Raw genomic sequence first — 15,197 nt, forward strand, 5'->3', positions numbered from 1 at the left:
GTCAAGGTGTCACTGACCCAATAGGCAACATGACGGAGGCAAAACCGGTGAATGTCACCCCTGAGACAAGGGAACAGAGCACCCTTCGAACTCACACAAAGCGAGATGAGACCCAGAAGACGCATCTGTTGAATCAATGAGCCCCAATGGGGTTTTCCTGGGCCCTTAGGCTGACTGCTAAGGGAAGCCTAGGCAAGGTACTGTTAACAGGTTGGCCCAACTAGTTAGTTTAGTTCATTTATTATGCACCCCATACCCATCTTGTGGGCGGTAGTTGAAAGGGTTACAGAGGCACATAATGGGCTCAGGGACTGAACCCCACAATTCATTTAGCTAAGCAAGTTACAATCTTGATGAGCTAGTTACAAAATTCAATATAAGTCATCACATCAACAATGGGTTCGAGATCAACCTCAAGTACAGGTTCTAAATTAAGCAACTGACATATGTGGAGAGCTAGTGTCAAAATTTATATGTTTGTCCTGCACACCGCCCCCCATCCAGTGGGCAGCGGTGGATAGGTTACAATCACTTAGTTACTACCTACAGTTAGCAAACTGGGGATATTTGGCTAAAATTTCTGGTAGCATATCACCAAAAAAATTATTAAAAGCTGAACCCGTGACTTGTACAATCATGGGGATCTAGCAGGAGACCACCAGAATAACAGAAAGTGGTAGATTTTCGGTAGAAATTTTCACCAGGTGGGGTCTGTTTTGGGACGCCTACCTTTCTGGGTGCCTAACCGGGTAGATGGCAGACATTGAATGCCTCCAACCACATTGAGGTTTCTATAGGCCATTATTCCTCATGCCTCTCTGAGGGGGGGCCAGGTTCTAGCTCGTGGTCCCTGGTAGGCTAGAACTCCAATCGAATTGACTGATGCCATGGTCTAATACATGCATATCAGCCCGGTATAGCTCCAGGGAGCCTCCGGGCTGGACTCACCCAGAAAATGGCATTTCATTACATTCATTGCTGGTTTTTTGCTATCTCTATGGCAAGCAGGTGGCTGAATTGACATCTTCTCAGCAACAGCATGAGGGTTTTTGGTGCTATTTTTGCCACTTCCTCTCCCTTTATCATTCGTCTTCGGTCTTCATTCATGTGGTCCTTTCATTTCTTTTTTGTTTGTTTATCGACAGGCATCTCATGCCAAATACTGTTGCCTCTTATTGTACAGTGTTAGCGGAGATGCTACTGCTTTTGTTCACCATTGATTCTTCCTAGGCGCCATTTCAGAACATGTCTTGCGTACTGTTTCACCTTCGACCTGATCATGCACAGCCTGAACCTGCTTGGGGTTCAACCTGTTGTCTTTGGACGGCATTCTCACTTTCTTTCTTCTCCATGGTTAATGGTGTCCTCTTCAGTCTCAGATTCTTTTTTCTCAGGCTGTTTTTGTGTTGGCACTTGCCTCCGGCAGTAGGGTTGGGAAGCGTCATGCTCTTCTCCAGAGGATGGTTTTTGCTCTTTTGGCCCTGGTGGCCATTATGTCCATATGCAGCCGAGCTCTTCCTTTCTGGCGATAGAAGAGTCAGCGGGATTCCACAGGAAGTCCCTTAGTTTTTATGCTTGGTTGGTTAGGTCAGGAGTGCATCATGAGCTGTTTCTGGTGAAGGCTCTCTTGTCGCTACTGTGGGAACCGACCTGTGAGATTTATATTTATTTAATTTATATGAATTTATATTTACGTTAATTTATATACTTCGATAGCAATTTGTATGATAATGAGTGGACTGTATTTCTGCAATAATCTCTAAATCTCACAAATCAATCCTCTACACATTAGGGGGGGTTTATTAGTTTATATATATGCAGCCAATCAAACTACAGAATTAGACTACATACATTGAAAAGGTTCCTTATCTTATAGTACAGCAGGTTAGTCCACCAGGTATAACTAGGGTGTAGACACCAAATTATCCTCTTTGAGGTAGCTTCCATCACCCAGTAACTGGTGCACAAGTCTTGCTTCCTCGTCTTGACCTTTAGTTTGAGGCTTCCACGTGCTCTAACCGGGTCACCCTATATAATGACATTAATGGCCATAAATGAAGATACATGGGTTTCGGAAAGAACACTTAACTTGATTTGTAGACAGTGTTGATAATGGTACACTTCTGGTTTCCATAACACTACGTCCAAGTAAATTTAACAGGAGCCGAATTTGCTCCCGTGTGAGCCTCTGGTCTCGTATAAACAATGGCAATGTCTAACACTCCATACTACTGACGCCTGGCTGACATTGTCCAGATATGATAGGAGCCAAATTTGCTCCACACGTCTCGGAGGTGACACAACAATGGCTGCCCTCCTTCCTCACTGACGCCTGGCTTACATTGTCCACATGTCAGAAAGTGATAGAAGGGTCACATTTACTACTTTAATATTGATAATTAAGTTAATTTATATGAGATGTTTTATGATGGTAAAGTCCAAAGACTAATGTATTTAAGAATAATTCCCACCATAATAGGTGGTGAATTATAATAGTATGTGGTGATGATATCCCGTTTTCTTTAGACGGTAATTCCACTACAAGTTACGTTTTCTATGGTTAACTTGTTTATACAACACAGCTATTATCTGTATGATATATTAAATGCTGTCGGATTTTCCGACAGCTACTGTACCTTCATCCCACCAATTCTGCCTCAGTGGATGCTTTGTGTGCTGATCTGGTTTCATTAGTTTATCCTCCTGAGTGACTTCCTCCTTTCTTCTCTGCGAGTAGTTAGTTTCAGGGAGCCACAAAGTGCTCCCTCAGAAACCCAGTATTGAATGTAATGAAATGCCTCTTTCTGGATGAGTTCTAGTGGCTACCAGATTCAACCCTCCCTCCCTTTCAGGTTGTTGGTTGGAAGGTTTTGTTTGTGCATCTGCTTCATTACTGGCTTCATAGCCACTGGTCATGAAGGCTCTACCCCCCCCACCCAACTAGAGGTGGGTAGCGCTAATGAGCTCGCACTTGTTCGAGCGATTCGATTGTTTACATTGTTGGAGGGAGTTTCATTTGGCAGTTTTGAGGCTTCAGTCTCTCTGAACCCAGCAGTGGTCTGTGTTGATTAGCTGACTTCTTGATGCTTTCTCACAAGGGTGAAGTGTCACCTGCTCCCTGCACCTCTGTGAGTGAGGGAGCCAGGTTCTAGTGCTGGTCCCTGGTAGGCCAAACAGAACTCCACGGCTAATGAAACCTAGTAGTTGGGAGGCATCTGAGTGAGACGGGACCTACAGGGACCCACAGGGTCTCACCCAGAAAGAGAGGCTTCATTATATTCATCTCTGGATTTTAACGTTACCCCAAAGAATAAAGTGAGTTGGGCCTTTAACCAGGACTGCGCCAATCGAGAAAACTCTTTTTGATTTTTTTGTACCCATTCTAAATGTGTGCGGTAGGTTGTGTTCGAAATGGACTCTTAGGACCTCCAGTGAGAGGCAGCCATCTTGGAAAAAATTTCCAGAATGCCCTAAGGCTGCTGGCTGGTTAGTATTGAGTGAGCAGCCATGGGTGGTGCACGCGCCTCTAGCTCCCAAATACCTGTCCGACGCGGTGTTGAAAGATCGCACTCTGTCAGTGAAATTCAGACCTTATTGTTTGAAGAACATAAGGGTCATAATATTGGTGAAGCTAGGCGCAATAAAGACCATACACAAAGGTCGGATGCAAGTGATACAGCTCCTATGAGGACGATACAGCAAGCGTTTCAGTTGTAGCTCTGAGCGCTACCCTTGCCACCTATGCCATCTCCAATTTATATAGATGATATATAGATGAATCGTTTTCTGCATATAGTGATGATGCATCTGATACAAGTAGTATAGATGACAGTGTTAACGGCTTCCATGGTGGAGTTTTCCATAGATATTTTCAAGAATAGCTGAATCTCTTCCAGATGCCCGAATCTCTTCTAGATTGACTGACACTCTTTGAGGTTGGCTGAATCTCTTCCTGTGTGGGACCTTACAAATCGATCTTTTCAAGACTACTTACAAAATGATCTTTTCCTATAATCTATTCAATACTACCTTATGATTTACAAGCTTGGCTACATACCACCTACAAGTACTAAAGCCAAGGGTGTACATGAGTGCATTATTTGCAAGCAGACAGAACGAAGAAACTGGAAGCGAAAATATATCTGTACCTGGTGCAACGAGAGCAAAGTCACGCGGTGCACCATGGACTACTTCGTTGATTATTACTCACTTCCGAAGTACTGAGTGTGTAATACAGTGTGTTACTGTGTAAATAGTGTGTGAAACTGTACATATTGTAATTTTAGTGAATTTTTAACAAGTAATATTGCTACAATAAACATTTATTGAGGACACATTACTGACACATGTATCACAGTTCCATGAATATTATGAACGTTCTACTGTATACATATTGTAAAGGTCACAAATAGCATCATATATGATAAAAAAAATAATAAAACTGCATTGGAAATACATAGAACAAATAATTGAAAATATATTTGTGGCATTTCGTGGCGCTTGAATGGCCCATATGACCGTGTCTGGGAGGTTCATGCACGGGCGACCAGCCCCTGATGACGTCACAGTGCACCTTGTCCACATCCCCACAAATAAAGTAAGTGGAATGTGGTATTTATTTTTACATAGACATGTTCAGGGAAGGGAATTTATCATTTTACAAAGAAAAAAGAATTTGTTGGGAACACTTGATTTCATGCACACAGGGAATGTCACAATAAACTCGGTGCATCACAGTGGTTAACACTATCTCTCTCTTTGGACACCCCTCGTGTCCACTTTTTTTTCTCTCGTGTCCTAGCTTTGGACACTGCTTGCGTCTAGTACAAAAAATATTTGTATAAAATTCATTTTCTATCCAATCAACTTCGGCATAGTTTCAAAATGAGCGCCTTTAGAGTGCACACAATTTGATATAACATGAAAGATGTAACACAAAACTTGATACCAGAACACTTGAAAGATTATAAATACGTTTTTGGTCAAAATTTTAAATATTTGTGTCAGATTTTATGTCAAATTTTATGTCAGAACACTGGAAAGATATAAATAATTTTGTGATGATGAGCGTCCAAAATTAAAATATTTGTTAAAATTCCAGTTATTGCTTTATTATTATGGGACTAGTTTTAAAATACGGGCCTTTATATTGCAAACAATTTGATACCAAAACGAGCGACATAACACGAAAATTGACATTATCAAACTGAACGAGTATACACATTAGGTTGTGGGTGTGATAATTGGTTCTCGTTCAGGGGTAACTTCAGGCTTTGCTATGGGAGTCACGCCGGGCTTTTGGACAATATATGCATATACACCTGCAGGGAATTTAATTGCAAACACATTGATACCAAAACAAATGACGTAGCACAAGAATTAAGGTGAGAAAACTGAAATGAGTATACACATTTTACTGATTTTGTGCGCTCACGGGTAAACTTTTCCAGACTTTAGGCTTTGCTGTGGGCAGTCAAGCTTGGCTTTGGATCTTATATGCATATACACCTGTAGGGAATTCTATTGTGAACACAATGATACCAAACGAGCAACGTAGCATGAGAATTAAGGTGAGAAAACTGAAACGAGTATACACATTTAGTGTCCGCTGAGTGCTAGCCCGCACCATCAGGCCTACTTTGTGCATATGCGCTGAGTGGACACCCGGGGTGCAATACTGTTAAAATATAGTGGTACCTCAGGTTACAAACGTCCCTGTTCACAAACTTTTCTGGTTACGAGCCCGATTTGTTCGGAAAATTTGAATCGAGATATGAGTTTGTTGATATGCGTACGGCCGACCTAGCGTGTGGTGGCACGGCGATCGCGCCTCAGTTTAACCAGTGCCCTGCGCCCCAGTAACTATCCCGCCTGAATTCTTCACAAGAATTTACAGTTTTTTGTTGGATTTTTGGCCATTTGAGCATGAAGGTTGTTATTATATATCTCGCCATGGGTCCCAAGAAAGCCAGTGGTAAGGTTCAAGGCAAGAAATCGGATGTGAGAATGACATTTGAGAAAAAACAAGAGATCATTCGTAAGCATGAAAAATGGTACTCGTGTTGTTGAACTAGCTTGGCAGTACAACAATCCATGTCAACAATATGCACTATACTTGCCAAGAAAAAGGACATTATGAGTGCTAAAGTGGCAAAAGGTGTATCAACAATCACGAAACAAAGACCACAAATACTTGAGGATATGAAAAAGTTGTTATTAATTTGGATACACAACAAGGAGTTAGTGGGTGATAGTGTTTCAGAGGCCATCATTTGCGAGAAAGCCAGGGTATTGCACGAAGACCTTGTAAAGAAAACCCCTGGAACGAGTGATGCAGATATGAAAGAGTTTAAGGCAAGCAGGGGCTGGTTTGACAAATTTAGTAAAAGAAGTGGTATTCATAGTGTTGGGAGGCATGGGGAGGCTGCCAGCTCAGACAAACCAGCGGCTGATAGATTTATTGAAGAATTTAAAGTGTTTGTAGAGGCTGAGGGATACCTACCGCAACAAGTGTTTAATTGTGATGAGACAGGACTGTTCTGGAAAAGATTGCCTAAGAGGACACACATTACCGAGGAGGAAAAATCATTGACCGGACACAAGCCTATGAAAGATAGGTTTACGCTTGTGCTGTGTAGAAATGCGAATGGCGATTTGAAAATTAAACTCTTGCTTGTATATCATTCTGAAAATGCAAGGGTTTTCAAAAAGTATGGTGTGCAGAAAAATCATTTGTGTGTGATGTGGAGGGCTAATAATAAGGCATGGGTGACTAGGATTTTTTTACGGAGTGGGTGAATGATGTGGTGTGCCCTGTCATAGAAAAATATCTGTAGGAGAAAAGTTTGCCACTCAAGGCCCTGTTTCTCCTCTACAATGCTCCTGCTCATCCTCCAGGCTTGGAAGATGCATTGTTGAACAGATACAGTAATGTTCGCACAGTAAAGTTCCTTCCTCTTAACACCACTCCTCTAATTCAGCCAATGGACCAGAAAATCATAACGAATTTTAAGAAACTTTATGAAAGGGCACTTTCCGGAAATGTTTTGAAGTGACTGAAGCCACAAACCTCACCCTCAAAGAGTTCTGGAGAGAGAATTTTAACCTTTGTAGTGCTTTAAAACTCGTTGACAAAGCCTGACAAGAAGTGACTCAAAGAACCCTGATCTCTGGCTGGAGAAAATTGTGGCCTGAATGTGTGACAGAACTAGACTTTGAGGGGTTTGAGCCTGTAAATGAAGTGCCTATTGTTGAGGAAATTGTTACTCTGGGCCAGAAAATGGGCTTGGAATTGGATGGTGCTGATGTGGAGGAGTTGGTGGAAGAACACAACGAAGAACTGACCACTGAAGAACTCGTCCACTGAAGTTCTTGAAAAGGAGCAGCAACAAAAGGCAGCTGAAGATATTTCTTCAGAGGAGGACGAGGCAGAAGAGAATATCCCTTCCACAACAATTAGGAAGTGGTGTCAAATGTGGGAAGAAATGCTAACCTTTATTGAAAAGACTTCCCCAGAGAAAGCTGTAGTAGGCCGTTGCATTAATCTTTTCAATGACACTGTGTTGCCTCACTACAGACAAATGTTGTGAAGAAGGGAAAAACAATCTTCAATGGATTGTTTTGTTGTGAAAAAATTAAGCAGTGAGCCACAACCAGGACCTAGTGGTATGCAGACAAAACTTGCCAGAGTGTGCACTCCAGAAAATCTTCACTGCTTGATATTATCATGGGAGGGGACTCCCTCTTCCAAACATTAACACCTCTCCTCCTCCCCTTTCCTCACCATCTTCCATACGCCAACAGGAGTCACCAGGAAGGGTAAGTAATAACTTGAACATACTTTTGTAATGTAGATTTGGGTGAATTAGGTATAAAATTTACTTGGAAGTGAAGTTTTTGGGGAGTCAGGAACGGATTAATTAATTTCCCATTATTTCTTATGGGGAAATTTGCTTCGGTTTACGAATTTTCGGGTTAGGAACAGTCTCCAGGAACGGATTAAATTCTTAAACCGAGGTACCCCTGTAAATACTATAAAAAAACAAACATAATAACAAATGTTTTCACAATCTTTTATCTGATTATCTGGATTATTTGTTATCCATGCATTCAGTGATACCAACTGGCCCAGATAATAGAGGTTACACTGTATTACAAAGAGTACTAATCCTATTTCATAATTATGTAAAATTTGAATGAAAATACGGCTAATATTTGTTGGATGAAAGTTACCTGCAAGAGAAGACTGGTGAGAAGCACTCTCCTCCATCATGACACACAATGTCTGCTCTTCCAGCTCATATTCTTTCATCTGGCTTCTAACTACTTCGCCTATACCCTCTGAAACAAAATAAAAGATATACTAAAGTCCTTTTGCCTAGAGATAATTTTTTTAATATTCTATTTAAGTGATTATTCCTTTCATTCCATACAGTACTCAGCTTAATGTTAAGCAACTCTTAACTTTCAATTTAAACATTGAAAACTGCCATACAGTATTTAAATACAGTAATAATATATGCAGTCACAATAACGTGGCTGAAGAAACCCACCAGCCGAGGATGAAGAAATGAAGACGTTTCTGTCCGTCCTGGACCGTTATAAAGTCGATTGTGATGGGAGAAGAATGGAACGAGAAATAATATGGCAAGAGTGAGTTGAGGAGCAGGTAAGAGAAGAAGGTAAAACCTAGAAGAAGGTAAAGTGGGGAGCAGGTAAGAGAAGAAGGTAAATCTTAGAAGGTACGAGTAAGGCAAAAGGTAAGAACAAGAGGAAAGGTACAAATGGGATGAATGTAATAATGGGAAGAATAAAGAATGGGGAATGTTCAAATACACAGACTGTAACTGAGCTTTTCAATGTTCAGCTATAAGACTGATGAGATTCAGCCATATTTAAAGGGGGCTGTGCAAAGCATCAAGTGTTACACCCCAAACAGCAGACAAAGGCTTTAATTGAACAATGGAAATACCTAAGTGTAGCTACAGGATGAGAACTACACTCATGGTTTCCCATTTTCCCAGTACTCTGTCAGGTAACTCTTTGAAACTACTGATGGTTTTTGGTATCCACTGCTTCTCCCAGACAGCCATGAGCTTTCTGAACCCATCGGGACCGAGATCGAATGGATAACCCGTTGTGTTCGGATAAGTGGTTCATCCTGAAAAGCTAGGGGAAAAAGCAGCGTTGAATGTAATGAAACGCCATTTTCTGGGTGAAACCCGGAGGCTCCCCAGAGCTATCCAGGCTGATATTGCTAATGTCAGACTTTTTTTTTTTTTGAGATATATACAAGAGTTGTTACATTCTTGTACAGCCACTAGTACGCGTAGCGTTTCGGGCAAGTCCTTAATCCTATGGTCCCTGGAATACGATCCCCTGCCGCGAAGAATCGTTTTTTCATCCAAGTACACATTTTACTGTTGCGTTAAACAGAGGCTACAGTTAAGGAATTGCGCCCATTAAATCCTCCCCGGCCAGGATATGAACCCATGACATAGCGCTCGCGGAACGCCAGGCGAGTGTCTTACCACTACACCACGGAGACTGCTACTACACCACGGAGACTTTGGCATCAGTCATGTGTATTTAGTTCTTTAGGTTCGTTACCAGGGACCACAAGCCAGAACCTGGCCCCTCAGAGAGGCACGAGGAGCAATGGCCTATAGAAACCCCAATGTGGTAATTACCTAAGTGTAGTTACAGGATGAGAGCTACGCTCGTGGTGTCTCGTCTTCCCAGCACTCTTTGTCATATAACGCTTTGAAACTACTGACGGTCTTGGCCTCCACACCTTCTCACCTAACTTGTTCCAACCGTCTACCACTCTGTTTGCAAAAGTGAATTTTCTTATATTTCTTTGGCATCCGTGTTTAGCTAGTTTATATCTATGACCTCTTGTCTTAAAGTTCCAGGTCTCAGGAAATCTTCCCTATCGATTTTATCAATTCCTCTTACTATTTTGTATGTAGTGATCATATCACCTCTTTTTCTTCTGTCTTCCAGTTTGGCATATTTAATGCCTCTAACCTCTCTTCGTAGCTCTTGCCCTTCAGTTCTGGGAGCCACTTAGTAGCATGTCTTTGCACCTTTTCCAGTTTGTTGATGTGCTTCTTAAGATATGGGCACCACACAACCGCTGCATATTCTAGCTTTGGCCTAACAAAAGTCGTGAATAATTTCTTTAGTATATTGCCATCCATGTATTTAAAAGCAATTCTGAAGTTAGAAAGTGTGGCATAGGCTCCTCGCACAATATTCTTTATGTGGTCCTCAGGTGATAGTTTTCTATCTAGAACCACCCCTAGATCTCTTTCTTTATCAGAATTCTTTATGTTCATTTATATTATTTATGTGGTTGAAAGGATTCTATGTCTGCCATCGACCGGGTCAGGGCCCCTGAAAGGTAAGCATCCCAAAACAAACCTTTACTCTGGTTAAGAAATTGCAACTGAGAGCCAAATTAGTAGACAGAACACCCCCAAATAAAAACGAGCTAACGAGCATGATGTCACCATGTTGCCGCGCCGCTGTCTGTGCAGCTCCCCCTCTCCCTGAGAGGTGGAGCCCCCAGACCCCTTGTGCCAGCTACCCAAGACCCCATTTCTGAGGTTGGACATCAAAATATGAAAAAAAAAAAGAAAAAAGGCGACCGGAGGGGAGGATTGCCGGGAAGCCTCCGGGTCTCACCCAGAAAATGGCATTTCATTACATTCAACGCTGGTTTTCAGGGGGGAGCCCCAGAACCTCCCCAGAGCTACCTCCCAAAAGATGAAACAAAGAGGGACCTAACCCGGGAAGCGGTTGTCTCTCACTCCCCAACGCGAAGCGGAGACGAAAGGCTGCAACCGCCAACCCAAGGCCACACAGGCCCGACAAGGCCCAGGAACATCAACGAAGGAACATGTAGCAAACCTACGAACGTCGTGGGCACAGGGAAAGACTGTAGGCTGGCTGGACCGAACCATACTGCGGACGACCCGAGAGAACCGCACCCTGGAACAGGGAAGAAGAGAAACCGGAGCAGCCCAAAGTGTGACCCCCGGACACGGCAGCTGTGGCACACAAAGAACGGCGAAGCACCACAACCGAACACATGATGAACCCCAGGCCTAATCAATCAAGCATCAACAACCCAAGAACCCCTCCGGAAAGCAGCCGTGTCAGTCTTTGCCAGAAAAAGAGACGGCTGCAAGCAAACAAACCTATCATGAGGATGAAAAGAGCAGAACCCTGGCGCCAGAGGGGAGCAAGAAGCACCCCGACCCGACCCCCCCAGAGGCCAACGCCAACAAGAAAAGAGCCTCGGAAAACAATCCAGAACAGAAGGGGCCACAACAACCGAGGAGAAGAGAAGAGACATAAGCACCCAATCAAAGAGCCAGGACGGCTCAAGCGGCGCAAGAGCAGGCTGGAGGTGAACCACGCCAGAGACAGCTCGCGAATTGATGCAGAGGGAACACCAAAACTGAAGCAACCAGGAGCAGCTCCACCAGCGCCGCACGAGACAAGGCAACAGTATGTGGCAAGATGACAGACCTGAACCTCCACAAGAGAAGGACAAGTCCACGCCAACAAAACACAGCAAACCTATGAAAGGACAAAAAGATAAAGGAAGGGCTGCCAAAAAAAAACACACTGCCGCCGAGATGAAGCACACAAGTGGGACACCATCAACGAAACCACCTGAACACCAACAGATGGGTAGAGACTCGAGGCAGAACTGAACCAGCCCCGCTATGGACCGAACGAGCATGGAAAGAGGCGGAGCCGTGGGAAAACCTCGGGTGTGAACACCAAGCAAGCAGAGCAGGAAACCCAAGCCGGCAAGGAACCAGATAGAACGTCTGCCGTACAGAAAACTTCCCAATGCTAGCGAGCTCGTCAGGTGACCGGAGACACGGTGGTTCCGAGGCGAGACTCATGAGAAGTGATACCGCGAGATCAGGAACACGGCAACTGGCAGGTAAGCCAGGAAACCAGGACCCCAAACCCGGCAAACCGGGAAAGAACCAACCCGGGCGAGCAGATACGCCCAGTCCGGGCGGAACCCCCTGGGACCCCAGAAGGAACACCCTGGGACCTCAGAAGGACCGACATGTCCGACTATGGATGACAATTAGAAACCGCCAGCAGAAAAACGCTGAACCGCAGACGCCGCAAACAGCAAGGACAAAATTGTGACAAAAAATGGAAAGCTAGGGGCCCAAGCTGAGGCCAACAAGGAAGCGAGTACAGCGAGCTGAAACACAAAGCGAAAAACAGGGACGTCGCATCTAGCAGGAGCGGTTAACACAGCCCCAGTAGGGCAGAACGAAGTACGCGATGCCGTGTAAGGTATGAGGAGAACTAACCAGGACATGAACAGCACGCAAACAAAAAAATACCACCCAAAAGTGAACACCAAGAAATAGACCGGAGCCAGAGCCTGAAACCCAGCACCTTCCGGCCCAACAAAAAAGAAACTGCAGGGGCAGGAGAGGTGGAATGGAAGCCACATCCACCAACAAACAGGGCAACCCAGAAGCTGGAGGGTCAAACAAGGATATGATGAAAACTCAGGAACGTAACCAAACACAGGGGGGGGGGGGTGCAAAAGCTGGGAACTGAACATGGATAAAGTTCAACCTAGCACGAACATTAGTAGAGCCAAGAAGCACATACGAAAACACACAGCCATATGTAGTAGAGAATTTGGAAAAAAGGAAAAATGGCAGAAAAAAATCAGAAAAAACAGTCCAAGCACCAGCAGCTAGAGACAAGAGTGTAGAAGCAATATGAGGAACGAAAAAGACAGACATCAATCGGGAACGAAAGGGACATGACCTACTACACACAGTGAATCCAATGAATATGAAAGGGCTCAGCCAGGCACTGCATGACGGTCAAGGAATGAGTGTCATGAAGCAAGAAAAGACCCAGGCACAGAAATACTAAAAAAAGATCTCGAAAGACGGGACCGTGCCCCCACCGTGTAACGAATAACACAGACGGACATGGAAGGCCAAACAAAACGCCACAACCAATCCCCAACACTCATCCAAAAACCACAAACCATTGCCTGGTCAAGGAGACGCCAGACCGCATAAGCTCACTTGCAGAGCGTAGGCACTATCATGACACGACACATCGTACCCAAGAATATTCCAGGAGTATCACTAGTGGAACAAGGCCAGAGCTGCATGTGCAGAAGAGTAGGGTGGAGGCAGATGTGGCACCACACACCCATATGTAGAGAAGAGAACTAGGATATATATCTATGGGGAACTCCCCATATTCGTAATCCAGAACACCCCCTTTATCTACGGGGCCTGGACTGGAGAGATGAGAGGAACGAGAAAGGAGAAGCACCCGAGAGAAAAAGGTCGCGGAACACCAACACTTGTGTGCTCCGTCCATAAACAAAACAAACTCCTACGGTGCATGCGCATGACGCATGCGGTCCGAGCCTCACAACCCACCCAGGAGGGAGGGCGCCAACTAGGAGTATTTCAGGAATATTATCAGTGCCGAGACAGAGCATGGAGAGAAGATATACTGTCTCTACTCGATTATCCGAACTATATGGGAAGGACCCCCAGCCGGATAATCACGTGTTACGGATAATGGTACTTTTTCACCTCCGAGCCCAATAGTAACCATTTCCAACTATTTTTATACTACAAACATAATTTGAATTGCCTTGCCACATATAATTATTAAATATTCAACTAGAAACCTCAACTTACCTTGTTGTTGTTCGTCTTCTTGATTGATGCCACACATCTTGAAGTTAAGAATTCTTGACTGTTTACGTAGCCTATACTAACACAACACTAAAATTAACACTTAAAATTACTGTACAGTTCATTAAGCAAAGTTAGTTTTGACTGCCAGCTGCTGAAGCCTCACTGGTTGAAGGCACTTGGGTGCCTGTGAGGCCTCACTGGTTGAAGGCTCTTGGCTTGCCTGTGAGGCCTCACTGGTTGAAGGCTCTTGGCTTGCCTGTGAGGCCTCACTGGTTGAAGGCTCTTGGCTTGCCTATGAGGCCTCACTGGTTGAAGGCACTTGGCTTGCCTGTGACACGTCACTGGTTGAAGGCTCTTGGCTTGCCTATGAGGCCTCACTGGTTGAAGGCTCTTGGCTTGCCTGTGACACGTCACTGGTTGAAGGCTCTTGGCTTGCCTATGAGGCCTCACTGGTTGAAGGCTCTTGGCTTGCCTGTGACACGTCACTGGTTGATGGCGCTTGGCTTGATTTTCGTACCATATAAGAATCAAGTGCAGCTTGCCTTCTGTGATCATTGGCCAGTTGTATGATCAGCTCTTTGGTTCACCTCAGGTACTGATACATGTTTCCAACTTCTGCATGAGCACAATTAGATGAAAAATTTATTAATCTATCAACATAGGTCATGAGTACACTGTATTTCGTGGTCATTGGTGTTGGTTCTCCACTGTCTTCATCATCCTCCTCATCTTCGTCAGCCTCTCCAGTAACAGACTGGAAAATCTCGTCTTCACTCGTCACACCATATCCTGGGTCATTGGCATCTTTTTCAAGCCAATCAACCACATCCTGTCTTTCTAAGTTTTCGCCGGCATTTCTGAACATTCCAAGGATTTTATCTGTAAATCCTTCAAAAACCGTTTCTTCATCCTCCTCATTTCTGACCGTAGACATGAGGAGTTTTTTCCAGGAATTCTTCAAAGTCAAATCCTTTACGTCACTCCACACCTTGACCCAGTTATAGATGGCTTCCTTGATTGTATAGTTCTTCAAATTCTCAAGTTTATTTTTAGCCCTGTTATCCACACCAAGTTCAATATCTTCCGGAAGAGGCAAAACCACCAAAACTTCATTGAGCATCTTTTTGGTGTACAACCTCTTCGTAGCACAGATAACTCCCTCATCCATAGGCTGGATGAGAGGTTGTATTAGGAGGAAGTGCCATACATGTTATCTTGTCATCATGTGAGGTTAATGTGTCAATTCTTGGGCGGGTAGGTGCATTATCAAGCAACAGCAGAGCTCGAACTTCACTTGGCTTTACTTGAGTTTCTTAACTTGATAGTTACGAACTTCCCTGCAGAACACATCATGAAACCAGGAAAGAAAGATCTCCTGTGTAAACCATGCATTCCTTGAGTTATAATATTTCACAGACAGTCTGTTCAAGCAATGTTGCAAGGCTCTTGGTTTCTTTGATTTGCCAACAA

General features: G+C 43.9%; 1 protein-coding gene across 2 annotated transcripts in view; it reads right to left on the reverse strand.

Annotated features, from left to right (window-relative positions):
- Positions 1-3,359: 3,359 nt before the first annotated feature.
- LOC138365202 (uncharacterized) overlaps positions 3,360-15,197 on the reverse strand; it is a 75,469-nt gene continuing 63,631 nt past the window's right edge. For both annotated transcript variants that reach the window (XM_069325428.1, XM_069325427.1), the window contains one exon: positions 3,360-8,340. In XM_069325428.1, the coding sequence (XP_069181529.1) occupies positions 7,931-8,340 (410 nt within the window). In that variant the 3' untranslated portion in view covers positions 3,360-7,930. The remainder of the gene's footprint in view (positions 8,341-15,197) is intronic.

Source organism: Procambarus clarkii, chromosome 16 (genome assembly GCF_040958095.1).
Source record: "Procambarus clarkii isolate CNS0578487 chromosome 16, FALCON_Pclarkii_2.0, whole genome shotgun sequence".
Classification (NCBI taxonomy): domain Eukaryota; kingdom Metazoa; phylum Arthropoda; class Malacostraca; order Decapoda; family Cambaridae; genus Procambarus; species Procambarus clarkii.